We start from the raw sequence: 17,800 nt of genomic DNA on the forward strand, positions 1-17,800 counted from the left end.
ATGATGATATTAAATGCAGAATTAGATAATGGTGAGGTTCATCACACCAGGGCCCATTTCATAAAACTTGTTATCTATAACAAGTTACTAGTTGTTATAAGCACATGTTAAACACAGGTCAAACACATGAAGTCCAAGATTGTTAAATGTGTATACCTTTTTAAAAGAGGATTCGACCGTGTATATCTCAGAATGAAGCGCTGATACTGTATAAAACTTTGATACAATGTCATTTGGATTATTGTGATGTAGTTTGGGGAAACACTGGAAAGGGGTACATTGAACAGTTAAACCTACTACAAAAACGAGCACTTATTAAAGATTGTGCTTATGGTGAATAAAAGATACTCAACGGAACAACTTTTCAACCAACTTAAGATTAATAGAGTTACAGAGAGGACTAATCAAAGAATGTTATTATTTATGCATAAAATCTTATACGGGGTGGTCCCTGACTATATAAGTCGCAGATTTATTTTTCAAAATCCTCATTATATTACACGGAAGTCAGAATACAGCATCTGTGTTCCTCGAGTCAAAACAAACTATGGGAAAAGACGATTAGGATACAGGGGGGCAGTGGCCTGGAATAATCTAACTACTGATCTCAAAAGTATAAGATTCATATCTATTTTTAAGAAAAAAATAAGAAATTGTTTAGAATGGCATGACAGATAAGTCATACATATATTTTTTTGAAGTATTGAATATAATTCCATATTGATATCTTAATGGATGTTTAGGTATAAATGGTAAATGTTTTGGATGTCTGGGGGGTATATATATCATTTGGGAGGGTGGGACGGTGATACCTAGTTTGTTATATTTATGTTAATTCTGTGATTATTGTGTAGATTTGTGTTATGAAAGTTATCATGTTAAACCTTACTTTTGTGGATGACGTGCAACAAATGTTGACGTTTTTGTTTGTTTTTACTTAAATCATTTATCATGTTAATATGATTTTTGTACACTGATTCACGGCCCCATTGAAAAACAGCATACATGGCTGTATTTGCTGATTGGGCTTTTTATCCGTGGTAAAATAAAATGAATGAAATGAAATGAAATGAAATAAGCTACTGAAATCCTTGCATCTGATTGGCTGAGAGTAAATTTGTCATAGAAATGTGGCAGTTGTTACTGATAACAAGTTTTCCGAAATGGGACCCAGGTGTACAGCAGCATTTAAGTCTATTCATTTAAAGTTGTTTTTAATGCTTCCATCTCATATTGTACATGTTGTACGTGCGTGCATTTTACTATTATCCTTATGTACAGTATAGTGAGTCCTGAATCGTTTTTTAAAACTATAATTTGGGATAAATACATGTATATGACATACTGTACAGCTGTATTATATGGCAATCAAACACGAAAAAAAAAAATGTCGTGCCATATAGTGTTCTCTTAACCTGCTGAGGACAGACTGATTTTGCTACAACACGTATTTCCCATAGCCACCTGCCCTGGTAAACTCAGGACTTGTCCTCAGCGGGTATGTTAGACTTCAGTCACATGTTTTATTCTAAACTATTGTGCTTTACTAGCTTTTTGAAAGAAGAATTAACCCAAAAGGGAAAGTAGTTCACAGGAGATGCACTGGAGAAGACTCTAATAATAGCCAGTAAACAATGAGTGAATATTATGAGAAATTTTCGGATAAGCAGCATGGAATATGGGCATAATTGTCTGATGTTGATGATTCAGTTTTAATCATCTCAAGGTCTCCCAGGGGCATCGCTCTCTGAACTCTCAAAATAACACTCTCCTTGGAATTTTAAAGTCTTCTCCTAACACTTATGCATTGGATGGGAAATATCATTTGAACAGCTCGACTCACATCATTACACAGTGTACATCCATATCATTATTTATGAGCACACACCCCTGGTATATAATAAGATGAAGTAAGCATCTGTTCAACTCTTTAAAAATTAGTAAATTGACTCTTAACTCACATTACAACATTCTCACATTTCACAGATACAATAGCTCAAACAAAAAGATAACACACTTTCATAACCCAAGACTACACCTTGAGGCTTTAATGTATTTGCTCCTTGCATTTCCATATTTCACAGTTACCGCCGTGCATCAAATTGTCAAAACAATCTCTAAGATGAGCATAAAGGGAAGAACGTCCCTGGGGTAATCTGATGACTTGTCGGTGCTGCTGAGAAGAAAAGCTCCACACTTGAAGACCTCTGCAGCATTAGGTTAAAGGTACCGTTTACCTTTGGGAGCAGTGGATTAAAGAAATGTTTATAGAGATATCACATTTGATGCATACGTGTAGGTCAGTTGTATCACAAAACATCCTACATATATACTATAGAATTTTTGCAATAAAGCCTAAAATATATGGAGATATCACTGTTTTTCTCAATAAACCATAACTGTAGACAGTTTCTTCTAGAAACAATTCTATTTTAACTATTGTTTACATTTTGTATATTCAACAATACTTAACACTGATTATACTGAGTACCATTTTTACATTGGTTGTTTCTATCCCTAACTCACATTTTAGAGCTATTTTGAAACACTTCAGCTTGGTTTTTGTTTCATCTCCAAATGGTAAACAATGCCATTTTCTGAGGTACGGTTTCTGTGGATAATTTAGTCTCTCTCATAAAAACTGAAGAGATAATTTCGGGCTTTTTGATAGAGGTTTCAGAAATGTGGTTACAGATCACAAAATGTCCCATAGAGAATCATTTTGATGAAAAAACATAATTTCACTTTTTTTTAAATTGCACATACAATGTACTGTATGAATAGCCAAGTAATGATCATTCTTTGAGATTTCCAAAATAAACATATCAAATTGATTCAATGCTGCTCATGAGAGTACTTGAAGGACGACAAGAGTGAATATCTTTTATCATTTCTGAATTTCATTTGGTGTGGTGTGTACACAGTACCATACAACTGTACTGTAGCTTCCCTGTGGTGCCAAAATACGACTAGGGTGATATTGGCAAGCAAGTCACATAAGTCACAATCTAAAAGTTTATATTAATAAATTCTGACATTGTGGTCCTAAAAAAATAATAATAATAATAAAAAAAAAGATTGCCAATACAGAAAGAAAAAGAAAATGAAAACAAAAACAAAAACATTTTGAGTTGTGCTTGCTCCACAACAAAACAAAAGGAATTTCATTCACATTTAAATCTTATAAATGGATATACTTTGTGCATTAAAAAAATAATGATCATCCTTGACCTACTGCTGATTAAATTTTGCAGAAATCAAAAGCATGTACATCCATAAAAAAAAAAGAAAGTTTGATCAAATGCATCTCGCTCTGGACTGAAAATACATTTTGGTTTGTTTGGGTAAAATCTGTGCATATAATATCATCATGGCCTTTCTGAAAGAAAAATGACAAAATGTGCATAAAAGTATAACATCATGATGTTTTACAACCTTAAATAGAATAGTAGACACTGTACAAATAGCTTAGTGAATTCTTAATTGCATTTTGATTAGTTGGATACTACAAGATGTACATATTTACCTTTACAATAAAGAACAGATCTGTATCCAGTATATTGTTTCGAAGTCTAGACACTTTCTGTATATGAATGCTTGAATAATTCACTTAATCTATCATCTCTTTTTCTTTTCTTTTCTTTTTTTTTTTTGGGGGGGGGGTTTGATATTTCAACCGATGCAGTGCATCTTAAATGCCTAGGACAATGTGTCTTTGAAAAACCCACGATTGTTGACTTTGTAATTGTGAAAATTTTGACAGAGGGGACATGCTTGTTTCAAGTTCAACTGGTTTGAACAGTAAAGACTGCCAATGCTCGACTGAACAAAGCGAGCCCTGAAAAGCTATAGAGGGATTTAGCTGAGGGAACAGGCAGCCATACATCTAGAATAAGCTGCGCATGAGCGATTAGATGTAGCGTGTTAAAGCTCACAAAGCGGACGCTTCATAGCCTCTGAATGCAAATTGAAGGGCTTACACCACGAGCCGACGCGGTAAATTAAATTCATGTTGGAACCCGAGGCAAGAAGCGTGATACTGCATGGAGCATGCATACTGTGATGTGCTTTTTTGCTTTGTGCAGATATCTTGTCATGTAGCATGAGAGCTTTGAAGATGATGGGGTTTTTGTCCTTACAATACTATATGTTTTGTTTTGTTTTTAAATTTCTGGTCTTTTTTGTAGGTTTCAGAAAGTATTCTTTCTTTGATGGACAATACTGATTCTTCAAATTGTCATTCCGATCAGAAGATGTCCTTGCCACCGAAAGAATGCCACACTTGCTCATACGATTCTAAACGAGGTCATATGCATATATCGACTTAGACTTTCCTTCAAAATGGTTCAGTTTTGGAGTCAGGATGATTTTCTACCTGAGGCGTTGGGATTTGATGAATTTATGAGATGAACCAGGAGTTGGTCAAATGAGGCCAATTTGAAGACACTGAAATACTGTAAAAGTGGAAATTTTCGCGCATTTCACGCAACCAGAAACTAGCGCGAAAATAAAAGCACGCAAATATTTTTGCTTGCCATATGTTCCTGTGCTTGATGTCTTGATTCCGCGGAATTAAAAACACGCGAAACTCTTCTTACCCGGCCAAGCGCGAAAAGTTAGTGGCGCGAAAATATCCACTTTTACAGTACATGTACCTCAGTATCATTATTCACCATTCATTAATTCTAACATGCCAAATTGTACATAACATATTTTGACTGAAAGGTACTCATTACCATTGGGAGCAGTGAATTAAAAAAATGTTTGAGTTATCATATTTGATGGATATGTGTATGTAGTTGTATCACAAAACATCCTACCATATTAACAGAAGAAAATGAAATAAAGCTTAAAATATTAATAAGGAGATATCACTATATTTCTCAATAAACCATAACTGTATTAACAGTTTATTCTATAAACAATTATATTATAAGTATTGTTCATATTTTGTATATTTAACAATACTTTATAACTTTGATTATACTGATCAGCATGTTTACATTGGTTGTTTCTATCCCTAGCTCACATTTTAGAACTATTTTGAAGCACTAAAGCTGGGTTTTTGTTTCATCTGCAAATGGTATAATGCCTTTAAATTCTTTCAAAAGGCAAGGAGAAATCATGTCCAGAACAGTCTTTGTGTCTGAGAGCCAAACAGTTAATGTTTGTATTGGCTATGTGTACTTCTAGATGTCGTTGCATACTCAACCCTTGCTATTCTGTGTAAAGATGGAACCTATGAACTGTTTCGCATTTGCAACTAAGACAGACTCTTTTACCTACCAGCTGCTGCAAAATAATTCCAATCACCAAGATACCATATTTTCTTCTACCTTTCTTTTTTTCCCCCTGCCACTGTGTTACAAAAGCAAGGATTGAATTCATGGTTGGTGTGCAGTATTGTGGTTCAGTTCAGGACATAATCTGATTTCCACCTTGGTACATTTCCCCTGATTGTGTAAGATAAGTGCAGCATTATACAGAAAGAATTTTACATTACAGATAATTCCATGAACTACACTGTACAACATGCATTATACACATCACTCCCTCCCATAGTCCTTCACATGTCAACTCTACCAGCTTCATTTTGGAACATTAAACTGACTTTTTTTTCTCTCTCCAACTGTCTGCTACAAAAGAGAGAATAAAAGACATTTAAAACCAAATTTATGGGAATGTGCAATGATGCAGTGCATGGACCAGTGTGATGGTTGGTTTCAATGTGCTGTCAGCATTCTGTATTACCAGTACCTTCCCCTCAATGGTACAGGGCGAGCGAGCTTTCACATTCTCTGTCTGACACTGGCTTAAGGTGTTCATTGTTTTAGACACAATGTCGGCACCAATACGCGCAATTTGCTCGTAATGCTTCCAGCCGGCAGTATGGCAGTGGTATCGTATAACAAATGACGTCGCAGACTTGTGACACATTTGTGGCGCTTCCAGAAATAATATTTGAAAACAGCACTGCGTGAGTCACTGGTTAAGTGGCGAAATTGAAACACTGCCCATAGTAGGTATGCATACTGAGTAATGATATGGAATGTTGCCCAAATTTCATGACAAATATGGTGTAGTGTACTAGATGCCCTTGTAGTTGTATAGCAGCAAAATGTGATTCACTACCATATGTACAGCACTATGCATACAAGATAAGATGCCTACATCCAAAACCTCATTGCATAATATGGCATATAATTCACCTTTCAATAATACACATTTTGTAGATTATCTGTAGAGAGGAGGTGTAAACAGGAAAATTTTGAAGTCATTGTTCCATACATTATAAGTCGATAAAAACTTCTGCCAAAAATCATTTATTCAAGAAACCACTCCACACTTAAGAGCAAATTCTGGCAATCAAAATAGTTCTTGAAAGAGTGTTTGCATGTTTGCTTTTTTGTGTGTGTTTGATGTGGACTAAACTTTAATTAATACATAGTACATTACCATAGAGCCTTCATTCTAATACACTGTATCATCACAGACTAAACACATGCTTCAAGGTAACCTCTGGGCTGCTACTTTTGGTCAATAAACCACATCAATTCAATTCAATCCACAATAATGTGCCTTGGAAATGTTTCCATAATTTTGCCCTCCTTATAAACTACTTTAAAACATATATTCGCGGCATGAATTTTTCGCAAATTGGAGCCGACGGCCTTTTTCGCCACATGAAATTTTCGCGAACTGCCACTGGCATTCAATGCATACAGTGTAGACAAGAACTTTCGCGTGCATTTTAATTTCACGAATCTTGGCGCTCGCAAAATTCGCGAAATTAAAATGCACGCGAACATTCCTCGTTTTACAGTATGCATTGTTTCCATTCACCTGAGTCTCAATTAGACAATAGAGACTGTAGTAGGATTGTTCAGAAGAGGCCTCTTTAGTCCTAGGAAAAGATTGTATTATATGTGGGTTGACTTGCAAAAGAAAATAAAATGAATGAAAGTAGATCACATGCTCCCACTGAAGAAGAATTGAAGAGGTCTGGGAAACCTGGCTTAAAATCTCTGAGCTAAACTTGATAGCATAGCATCATAGCTCTAGCTACAATGATTACCAGGCTTAATTGCAGTGTAGCAGCAGGCATTCTTGAATTCTAATTGGACCAGTACCAATCAGGCAAATTCCAGTGCCCCTTTGCAATGTCTAAACCTTTAAAAGAACAAAGCACACAAGAAATATCAAAAACAGTGTTGTTGTTTTTAGTTAAAGTACCATACTACAGTACCTGGAAAAGTAAACTGTGATATGCCATACTCTGTATCGATACGCCATACTTCTTAAATAGCCAGTCTAATTTTAAGTTAATCAGGACTTCCCTACAAGTTTACGAGTGGTTAAATTTGCATACATGGAGTACAGCAATGAATTGTGGAATGTACACATGTACGGCAAATTTATGCTAGTTAAGGAACAGAATTTTGAATGCTGTGAAAGTCATGAATAGCATGTGACTTGCAAAATTCATGATAGTAAAAACCATGTGAAACATATGGCATATATATATATATATATGGTAATATGAGACTACATTGTATTAGCCAGCTCAGTATGACCCTGCCGTTATCTTGAATCACCTTCTACAATTATCTTGACCTCTTTAAGTCTAAGAGGTCTAAGTTTGGTACCGTATCTTTAAATTCATACTTTCTACTGTTCATATTGTGTCTCATGAGATAGACTAAAATACATCTAGTATATTCTCTTCGATTTGAATATTTGTTGTTCATATCGTCGCTGGAGTGACAAGACCTTGTATCTGAAATTTTGGTTAAAATGACTTTTTTGGATCAATGGTCAAATAATGGGTTAAGTGATGTCCTGTCCAAATCCCAAATGTCTTACTCCAAAAATGAAGCCACCATGGCATGTCAAAGGAATGGCTTTCCCATTCGATCTGATAGTGCTTCAAATGGCTGCCACGTTTTTTGGCTCTCCTGAACATTTGACATTTTGTAGATACGAGGTCTTCTCGCCCCAGTGATGATATAATTGTTTGGTTACAGAATTTTTAAAAGCCTCTTAATGTCTAATTATATTTTAATAATTCTTAAATTGGCAACACATTTGACAAGATTAAAGTTCCTGTTTCTCTCTGCAGATTAATGAATTCAACCAGTTTCACCAGATCTTTCTCCCATACAAGACATGCAGTGATATTCAGCGTTGCCAATTTCATGACTGAGATGAGAATTTCTGCAGCAAAATTCCCCAGAGAATTGATGATTTATTTGAAAAGAGACCGGAAATATTTAACATGTAACTTGTAGTCCTTATGTCAGGGTAGTGTCATCTTCTATATTAATGCTGTGCAGAACCTGCAATTCCTTCCTATCCACAAGGCCATGGTACTTATATAGAGACTGGAGAGTTTGTCTTTTGTGTTGTACTTCCAGTTTCATTTCAGCCGTCCATTGTTGTCAATTTGCCAGCCTGCTTTATTATGGGAGCTGCTGACGATGAACATGTTGTCAGAATGATGTAGAGAACCGGACTCTTCATTTCCAGCGAGTACTTTTGGAGTTTCTCTCGAGGGATCCAGGAATAGTTTTGATTGACAAACTACAGGAAGTTGAATTTTATGTATTGTGCTTGCATACTGCAACAGTGCACCGACGGTGGGAATCAATGTGTGGATAATGTAAACATTCATCTATAAAGGAAAAACAGCCTAGATACCTTTATGAAGCAGTCATTGTGTTAGTTATTTTTACAGACTAGATAATTACTTTTTTTCAAGAAATTCTAAACCCTTCTTGCCATTTTCATACAATTATGAACATATTGTTGGATGCATTTTTAGGTGATCCGAGTATCCTCTCGGATCACCTATTGTATCTGTACTGAATCTTTCTTCTTTATTTCTTTCTCCTCAAATGTTGTGCAGCGATTAACTCAAAAAGTCATTCACCTATGACTTTTAAACTTATACCATATATGTATCACGTCATAAGAACGACAGATCTAATGTATCATTGTGATCAGTCAACCATGACGTCACTATGACGTCATTATCTGAAATCACGTTCCCATTCGTATCTCATTAATGAAATGGAATTTCTCAATGAAATGTACATATTATATAGTTCAAGTCAAGTTCTATCGATATATTTAATAAAATTTCATCGCGACCCTGGTAAACGAGCGCGTACGCGCGCGTTGAAATTTTGATATGCTCCAATCGAGCTCAAAATTGTTTTGCACACGTTTCAGGTCATTTGGAGTATTTCAGAAAAAATCGACGGACGCGTACGCGCGCGCGCATATACGCACGCAAAGCTCATATGCGATGAAAATATCCCGTTTTTTTACACGGATCGGATGTCTAACATGTCAAGGAATATTTCTACCAAGTTTCAAGTCAATCCGACTCAATATGACGTCATACGGGCCCGTCAAAGTTGAAATTCCGCGCGCGCGTCAATGGCGATATACAGTGCAACTATACCAAAAAAACGCTAATTTCAAATCCGATTTTACTCGTCAGGATGGACGGTGACCCCCCATTTTCTTTACATATTTTGAAAGCTGATGAGTTGTACATGTCGTTTCATGGGTTGGCGATGCTGGCAAAATGATTAAAAGATATCAAATTTCTTAATAAAATAAAAAATGTAAATTTTCAAAATGACGTCATCAAATTTCAAGTTCATTCGAGCGCATCTCACTAATCCTTTGCCAATTTTCACCCAGATTTCAGTATTTTGTAGCTTATTTAATGCTTTTTCAGAAATATTTAACACAATTTTGATTGGATGACGGTTTCACCTCGTAAAAAGGGATTAAATGTAATCTTGTCAAATTTGACCAGTTTACGTGTTATCTCTATGGGAGTGCAGTTTTTCTGGAAATGAAAATTGACATGACTATCTTTATCGAGCACTAGCTCACTTATGCTTCGGTGAATTTCTCCCAGATTTAAGTATATTGTAGCTGAGACTTTTTGCTATCGTAAGTGTGCCCTTCATTTCTTCATACGATGTCGGAATTACGTCGAAAAACTTGGTTGAAATTAAAGCTAATCTTCGATGTATTGAGATATTTCTTTCTTTCTGCAACTTTCTTTGCAATAACTCAAGAAAAACAGCCTCTATCACCCCCATATTTTGCACATGTTTAGTTCATGTCATGTACATTATTTCATAAAATAACAACTACTTGATCGGACACCATCTTGGGTATGTAAATTAGGGTCAAAGGTCATAAATGTTTCATCCTGTATCTTTGTGAATACATGTCCTATCTTTTCCATATTTTTCACACGCAAAAACCATCTTACATGCATCATTTCACAAAATAATCACTTTTTGCTCAGATGCCATCTTGTCTGTGCAAATTGGGGTCAAAGATCATATGTACTTCTTTCTGTATCTTCGTTATGACGTGTTATCTCTATGGGAAGGAATTTTTTTTAATGTGAAAATTGACATGACTGTCTTCATCGAGCACTAGCTCACTTACCCTTCGGTGAATTTCGCCCAGATTTTAATATGTTGTAGCTTAGACTTTGCGCTATCGCTTAAAGCCCTTCGTTTTTTTATATGGTGTCGGGATCACGTCAAAAAACTTGGTTGAAATTTAAGCTTATCTTCGATGTATTGAGATATTTCTTTCTTTCTGCAACTTTCTTTGCAATAACTCAAGAAAAACAGCCCCTATCACCCCCATATTTTGCACATCTTTTGGTTCATGTCACGTACATTATTTCATAAAATAACAACTACTTGATCGGACACCATCTTGGGTATGTAAATTAGGGTTAAAGGTCATAAATGTTGCATCCTGTAGCTTGGTGAATACCTGTCCTATCTTTCCCATATTTTGCACACTTGTAGGCGATATCGGAACAATCATTTCACAAAATAACCACTTTTTCCTCAGATGCCATCTTGGGAGTGTAAAGGTGGGTCAAAGGTCATATGTATTTGTTGCTGTATCTTCGTTATTCAGTGTATACAGAATTTGGTACCAAAGATGGCAGATATGACTCCCTTTTGTAAATGAGAATCCAAACATCACACGGCCAATGTCTCTAAACACAGATGAAACTTGTATGGTCATGCCTATTGCGATCAGGACTCGAATCATTGATTTAAATAAATCGGATCACCTTAATTTGTCAGTGATGACAAATTACAATCTCTAGTTTAAATTTTTTTTATGATGCATGGACTTGTGGAAGAACAGCCTGTGGCTGAAACAAGTGACCGTGTGGAAATGAAATAAATGAATGAATGAATGAATGAATGCAGGGCATTCACAATGTAAATGTGACATATCCACTACAGACAAGTGGCATTGGTAAGGGGTTCTTATAAAAGAGAGACAGGTATACATACATGTGTAACACAGACCTGAAAAAATACTGAACTGTATACAGTTAACTCTGATATGGACAAAGGTAATCCACTACTGTCTAGATTATGTTGTACGTACATGTAGGTCCTCATCACACACAGGCTATTGGTATGGCCAAAAATGGAGAGCTTTATTTGTCGAATGTTATTCCTTTTCATGGAGACAAAAATCTACAAACTCAAAACTTTTATACTGGTAAAGCACATCCTGATCAAATTACTGGTTGACAGCGTATGTGTGACCAGGCATTTATATTGCCTAACACATAATTTTGCTTATGACCAGTCATTAACAAAGTATAATGACCGGTCATTGGGATTTTTTTATGTTGTGATGGTGACCAGGTAAGATATAATCTTAATCACGAGTGATGAGGGTGACATGTCAAATGAAAAGGATCTTCTTCATCATTTTATTAAACAAACATGGATCACTTTGTTCAGGCATTTAATAGTATAATTACCCACATTTGGTACCTTTGAAACAGTCCAAACACCCTTGGCTTCTGCCTCAGGCATATAGACTGCTCCAAAGATATTGTATCTTGTGTGGGTAATTCTAACTAAAGCAATCACTCATGTGTTATTATTCATATAGCTATGGAGCCACTTTCCAATATATATCAATTAAATATCAATACATTGTTTCATCCACCAATCTATCAGTATCTGTATCATCCCTTCCTAGGTTTATATTCCATCATTTTTCAAACCTCTCCACTGCCCTTCTTTCTCTTTCATATACAGCCTGATTCTGGCTATCACTACCTGGTCTGTCTCCCACATTTCTCTTTGATTGTTGCTGTAAAGCCGGGATGCTTCCGCGATAAACTTCTCCATCAAATGTTGCAGACAAATGTCAGCAGTTGCAGGCAGAAAACCAAATCCGCCCCCCCCCCCCCCCACCAAATCCATCATTCACCATGTCCCCTTCTCTCTCTCTTTCTCTCCCCCCTTCATTAGCGGTACACATAAACAAGACAATAATCAATTTGATGAGTTCGTGGGATGGGGACTTTCCGGAAAATCTACGACAACAGCGGTTGCACATCACCTCCGGGATTTATGCATCCTACCGCTCATGTCGCCGCCCCATAAACCCGGGCATTACGAGCTAAGGATAAAAAAAAGGATAGAAAAAAGGACTTGTCCTGATGCATTATGGGTGATAAATCTCTTCTCGCAGAGAAACTGCCAGCTTGACATTTGAGCGGGATGGTAGGAACTGGAAACTAGCATTTCTGTTCCTGTCTGATATTTCTTCCGTTGTCTCGGTAATATGAGAGAGTACTGTCACAACAAATGGTCAATACACTTTCAATACCTGGGATATAGTCTCCTGTATTCAGATTTCATAATCTCATTCGAAGGCAATTGATTTTGTGCACAAATGAATGCTGTGGTACTGCAAAAGTGGATATTTTCGTGCGACTAATTTTTCGCGCTCAGCGGGGTAAGAAGAGTTTCGCGTGTTTTTAATTCCACAGAATCGAGTCATCAACTGCTGGAACATATGGCAAACAAAAATATTCGCGTGCTTTTATTTTCGCGCTTGTTTTGGGTTGCGCGAAATGTGCGAAAATTTTCACTTTTACAGTATCAACAACAGTACTCTCGGATTTAAACTTTTCACTACCCTTCTTCATGCATGAAATTCAATACAAAGCCAGTATACTTCGTAACCCACTTTGTGGGCATACAAATAATGTAGAAGGTCCATTCTGTTGGGAACTACCACAGTATCAAATCTCATTGCATTTGGTCATTTAGCTAATGCTATTATACACAAAAGAAAATCCCAACAATTTGGCAATTAAGAATTATGGTGATTTTTTGCCACCACGATATACACTGGATGTGCATCTGATTAGGTAATCTGCAGCATGTAAATCATGAAAGACTTATACCTCTGCCACTATTCACTATTAAAACTCTACAAGTACAAATGAAAGCACATAGAATATGGACTGCTTGCAAGTCAGTGTTTTAAGTGGTATTGTCTATAAATAATGTTTAAACGAATCAATAAATATTTACTCATAACAGAATACGGAAGCAACAGTCTTATTATAACAAAGCAATCACTTGACAGATATGATCAAACTGGCTACTATATTTGGGCATCTCTCTTTCTAAATAACAGCTGTGTTACCATCACATGTCAGTTACCTTTGATGATTCACTTGTTTTCATATTCCAACCTCAATAACAATGAGAGTTCAAATAGTGTTTGCATTCTGCACGCTGCATCAAAATCACTGGAAAAATATGGTAAGAAAAGACATTAAACGAACAAAATAAAGCTGCGCCAGAATTTCTTACAAATGTCACTTCTGTACTCTAGTGATGCTGAATTTTTAGAAAGCTGTAACCATCTTTAATACTCCTTGCCAAAGTTTGCTCAAATCTACAATAAATCATTAATAGATTATCTTAAACTTGTATACGACATGTGGGATACTGGTTTCCTTCCACAAAGGCAAGTGCATATCCTGGGACATCGGGCACTATGAGACACACAGAGCTTTAGTTTTTGTTGGTGGATGGGAAACTTGGCACAGTATCAGCAAACGAGACAAGACATGCCAAATCATGCATTGCATCATAGTGCAGAAGTTGATCACACAAAGCCTCTAGAGGTAACATCAAATATGTTGGCACAATGCAATGGTCAGATAATCAATGACGATGATCCCATTTCATACTACTTAATATCAGCGACAACTGCCACATTTTTGTGACAAATTTGCTCTCAGCCAATCAGACGCAAGGATTTCAGTAGCTTGTAACAACTATCGCAACTTGTCACTGATAACAAGTTTTATGATTCGGGGCCCACATCTTGAAAGCTCAGAACATAATAAAGCTTACTGGTCTCATCACTTGAAGCTTTCCCGTATGTACCAAGGTATCAAATATGTGTACCGTGCTATATTTCTCCAAGAAAAAAATTAAATTAAGATAAAATAAAACAAAACAAAAGCAAATCTACAGTGCTCACACAGGAACACATATATCTTTGGTGAGTCTGCATTACAAGCGATTGCTCAATGCAATAACTGTGACAGTTGTATCCATTTCATATTTTGAGTACTATACCCCTGTGTCATAATTATTACCGTAAACAAGCACAACATTGAAAAAAAAAATGCCACACAAAAGTCCAGAAAATTCTACCATGTCACATACAGCAGTGAAACATCACATCACAGGGAAGATATCAACTTTGCATCATTCCATTTTGACTGTGACACAGACAGAAATGACCACTCCAGCTCACAACAGAGACAAGTTATGAACTCTAAGTCTGAGAAATCTTCATTCCGCAGCTGACCATTAAATGATACAAATGATGCACAGGATAGAGTGGATCGGTGAGAATTGGATTTTCACTGATCCACGAAATGTGCATCATTAGTTTTATAAAATGGGCCCGTAAATTCGTGAAATTCAACCTTTGTCCCCACCATGGATCTGGTACACCTACAATACTGTACAAGGCTCGAGTCATGCGTTCGGATTTTACGAGATGCATGGCTCATGTGGATCAGTAAAAATCAATGCATGATAATTGACCAATCAGACTGCAGAGATTCTACAGCCCATTTTGCAATACAGTATGTTACATAAAGACTTCAAAAAAAACCCCACAAACAATATTGTACATCTCCTCTGCAAGTGAAGGAAAACCTAGGTCTATAAAATGGTGGATTACGGACGAACTGTATCCTTAACAGCAACAGCATTGCTTCGACTGGAACCTGCCAGAAAAAACTGAATTCTACAAGACTCTGTACAGTCTCAGCAACAACAAATGCCTATTATATCGAATACCAAATCCATGCTCTCATTTCATGCTCTTACTTGTTTGTCTGTCTCCATAGCTGATGGCTTCAGCCAGGGGGTTCCATCCGTGCACATTTTTCGACTTGACAGGTGCCCCATGGGCTAGCAGTAGGTGCATACATTCTGATTTCAAAAGAAAAGTAATAACGATAAGAGCATTAATGACATTAACAGGAAATGTAGTAGCAGTATTTGTTTCAGGTATGACTGATCAATAAAAACAAGAATAATGATATGTCATCATCATCATTATCATATCATCATCATCATAATCATAATATTTTACTAAGAATAATGATAGTAATATTGCTAATTGGACAACAACAACAAAAAAAATGCATTAACTTATATATCAGGTGAAATAAGCAGTTGCAACTGTGTTTTAAATTGATTAAAACAAATCAATTCACTGTGAATATGAATCCTACTTAGCGGTAAGAGCCATTTTTAAACACTATTAAAGCTGTTGACAGTAATAGTAATGTACAATGTATGACTTCAACATTTAAGAAAAAAAAAAGATATATGATATGTGGTGGCCCGACATTAATTTTTAGTGGCCCCGGGCAACTGGGCCACCCCTAATGTCTAGCCCTGTGGAGGGCTGTGCAGTACTGTGACAAAATAAGAAAGGATAGTCAATAATATACTTAGATTAAGTCATGCAAACAAATTTTCATGACTATCACACCTCTGTCTCATTTTCAGCTAAGATCTGCTGCCATAAATTGCATATTTTTATGTACAATGTAATAACTAGCACAGACATTCAGATATTCATTCCAAATTATATGCAGTCCCTCTTGCACATATTTGTCACTGATCAGAATATTAAGGGTTACAGTCTAGGAAAATACAGTTCACGCTGCTGTAGAATTTAAATCCCCAGGGAAATCAGGGATTATTTTCACCGGTGTGTTAATCAAAATCTCCTTTCTCAGAAAACACAAGTAACAAACTGCATATTTCAAACGTAGTACCTACATTAGAGCGCTTGCAACATAAAGTTATCATAGATCTATCAACCTCCTTTTTAACCCCTACAGGACATACTCATTTTGCTATAACATGCATTTTCCCATTGACACCTGCCTGAGTGTTCTCCGGACTCGTCTTCAATGGCTTAAAAATCTGGGATGTGACCAAGAAGATTGAGGGGCCAATATCTGTATTTTTGTACATTAAGCATGTACAAATACATGTACACTGTAGGTGTTGTAATACTGTAGTTTGTCAGGATATAGATTCAATATAGTCATATTAACACATCAATTTAATTTCAAAACAGAGTGTACTGTGAGTGCAAGTATGTGTTTTCTCACTTACCCTTATGTCCAAGTATAACAGCAAGATGAAGTGGAGTATTTCCTGCACATAAAAGAGAACATTTTAAACACAACCTCAGTTTGTTTTTGCGGAAGGTTTCTCAACCGCGGTCAAAATATCCAACACGGGCACAATTTCGCCGCAAGTGCACCTTTGACTACTACGTACATCTTCCTCCTTCTACATTAATTCATACAGACACAAAAAGCATACCGTAACTTGATTTTTAACAAATATTCACACAATCAAATTTTTCATATTGAAGACAGGACACATCTCCTTTTTTTTCTCTCTCTCTTTCTATTTTTTGCAAAATGTCCGGAAATATCTTCACTTAGAAGTAGGTCTCGTAAACTTTACTTTACTTTACTTTAATCCATCGATGCTAGTAGGGCTCGGCCTGTTCATCAATCGATTGGTGGTCATTTGAATCAATTTTTCAATTTCTATGGCAAGGATGGTTACGTTTAGCCAAAGAAGAAGAAAAATAGCATTAGCAATAGAATTCTCTATCATTCTAATACTCATGCACATGATTATAAATACAGCATAATCCATCACTGTGGAGTGTTATACATGTAGGCCTACATGTAGCAGTCTCTTTGTTCATAACCGGCATCATTGATACTCTAAAAATTGATTTCTGATGTTGAATTTTGTCTTGGTTTTAAATGTTACTTTGATTTCGATTTAGTGTCAAGAGATTTTTATGGTTTTCGTTGGCTTTGGTAGCCTCAGTTGTGTCGATGATTCCCTTGTTTCTACCTAAATCCCGCACCAAGGTTAGACCTCCATGCCAACATTTTACCACGCGCAAAAGCATAGGTTTCTACATGTAGCTGGTGGTAGAATTTTGGGCAGGGTTCTGGTACAATTATGGGCTGCTTGTTTTAATAACTTTTAATTTGAATTTCTTCCATCATCATTTCATATCATTTGGACAGTTTCTATGTGTAGTCATCATCCCACAGCATGCAGACAGATTCTTTTAAGTTTGGAGGTAGATCCTTTCAATGCTCAGTCAAAATCTCTCAGTCTTTCCAAGTATACTCTTACACTAACTGCATGAAATTGAATTATCAAAATGACAGTAGAGTTCTACATCATTTACACATTTAGGATTTGCTTTGAAATGCAGATCTTGAATAAGTGCTCATCACATGCCAGTTCATCAATGCTTTGACCAATGACAGCAAATTCCATGGTCTGATCAGTGATGTTTGTATAAGCTGTTATTTTTGCGAGGGTTTAAT

The 17,800-nt window shown here is 36.2% G+C and overlaps 1 protein-coding gene across 1 annotated transcript in view; it reads right to left on the reverse strand.

Moving 5' to 3' along the window:
* LOC139722384 (ankyrin repeat domain-containing protein 13C-B-like) overlaps positions 1-17,800 on the reverse strand; it is a 49,559-nt gene that overhangs the window by 30,944 nt on the left and 815 nt on the right. The window contains exons 2-3 of the mRNA XM_071633692.1: positions 16,548-16,589; positions 15,240-15,344 (exon numbers count right to left, since the gene is read on the reverse strand). Of these exons, the coding sequence (XP_071489793.1) occupies positions 15,240-15,344; positions 16,548-16,589 (147 nt within the window). The remainder of the gene's footprint in view (positions 1-15,239; positions 15,345-16,547; positions 16,590-17,800) is intronic.

The sequence above is a fragment of the Diadema antillarum genome, unplaced genomic scaffold (assembly GCF_040938485.1).
Source record: "Diadema antillarum isolate AM-2024a unplaced genomic scaffold, OU_Dant_1.0 scf00000164, whole genome shotgun sequence".
NCBI lineage: Eukaryota > Metazoa > Echinodermata > Echinoidea > Diadematoida > Diadematidae > Diadema > Diadema antillarum.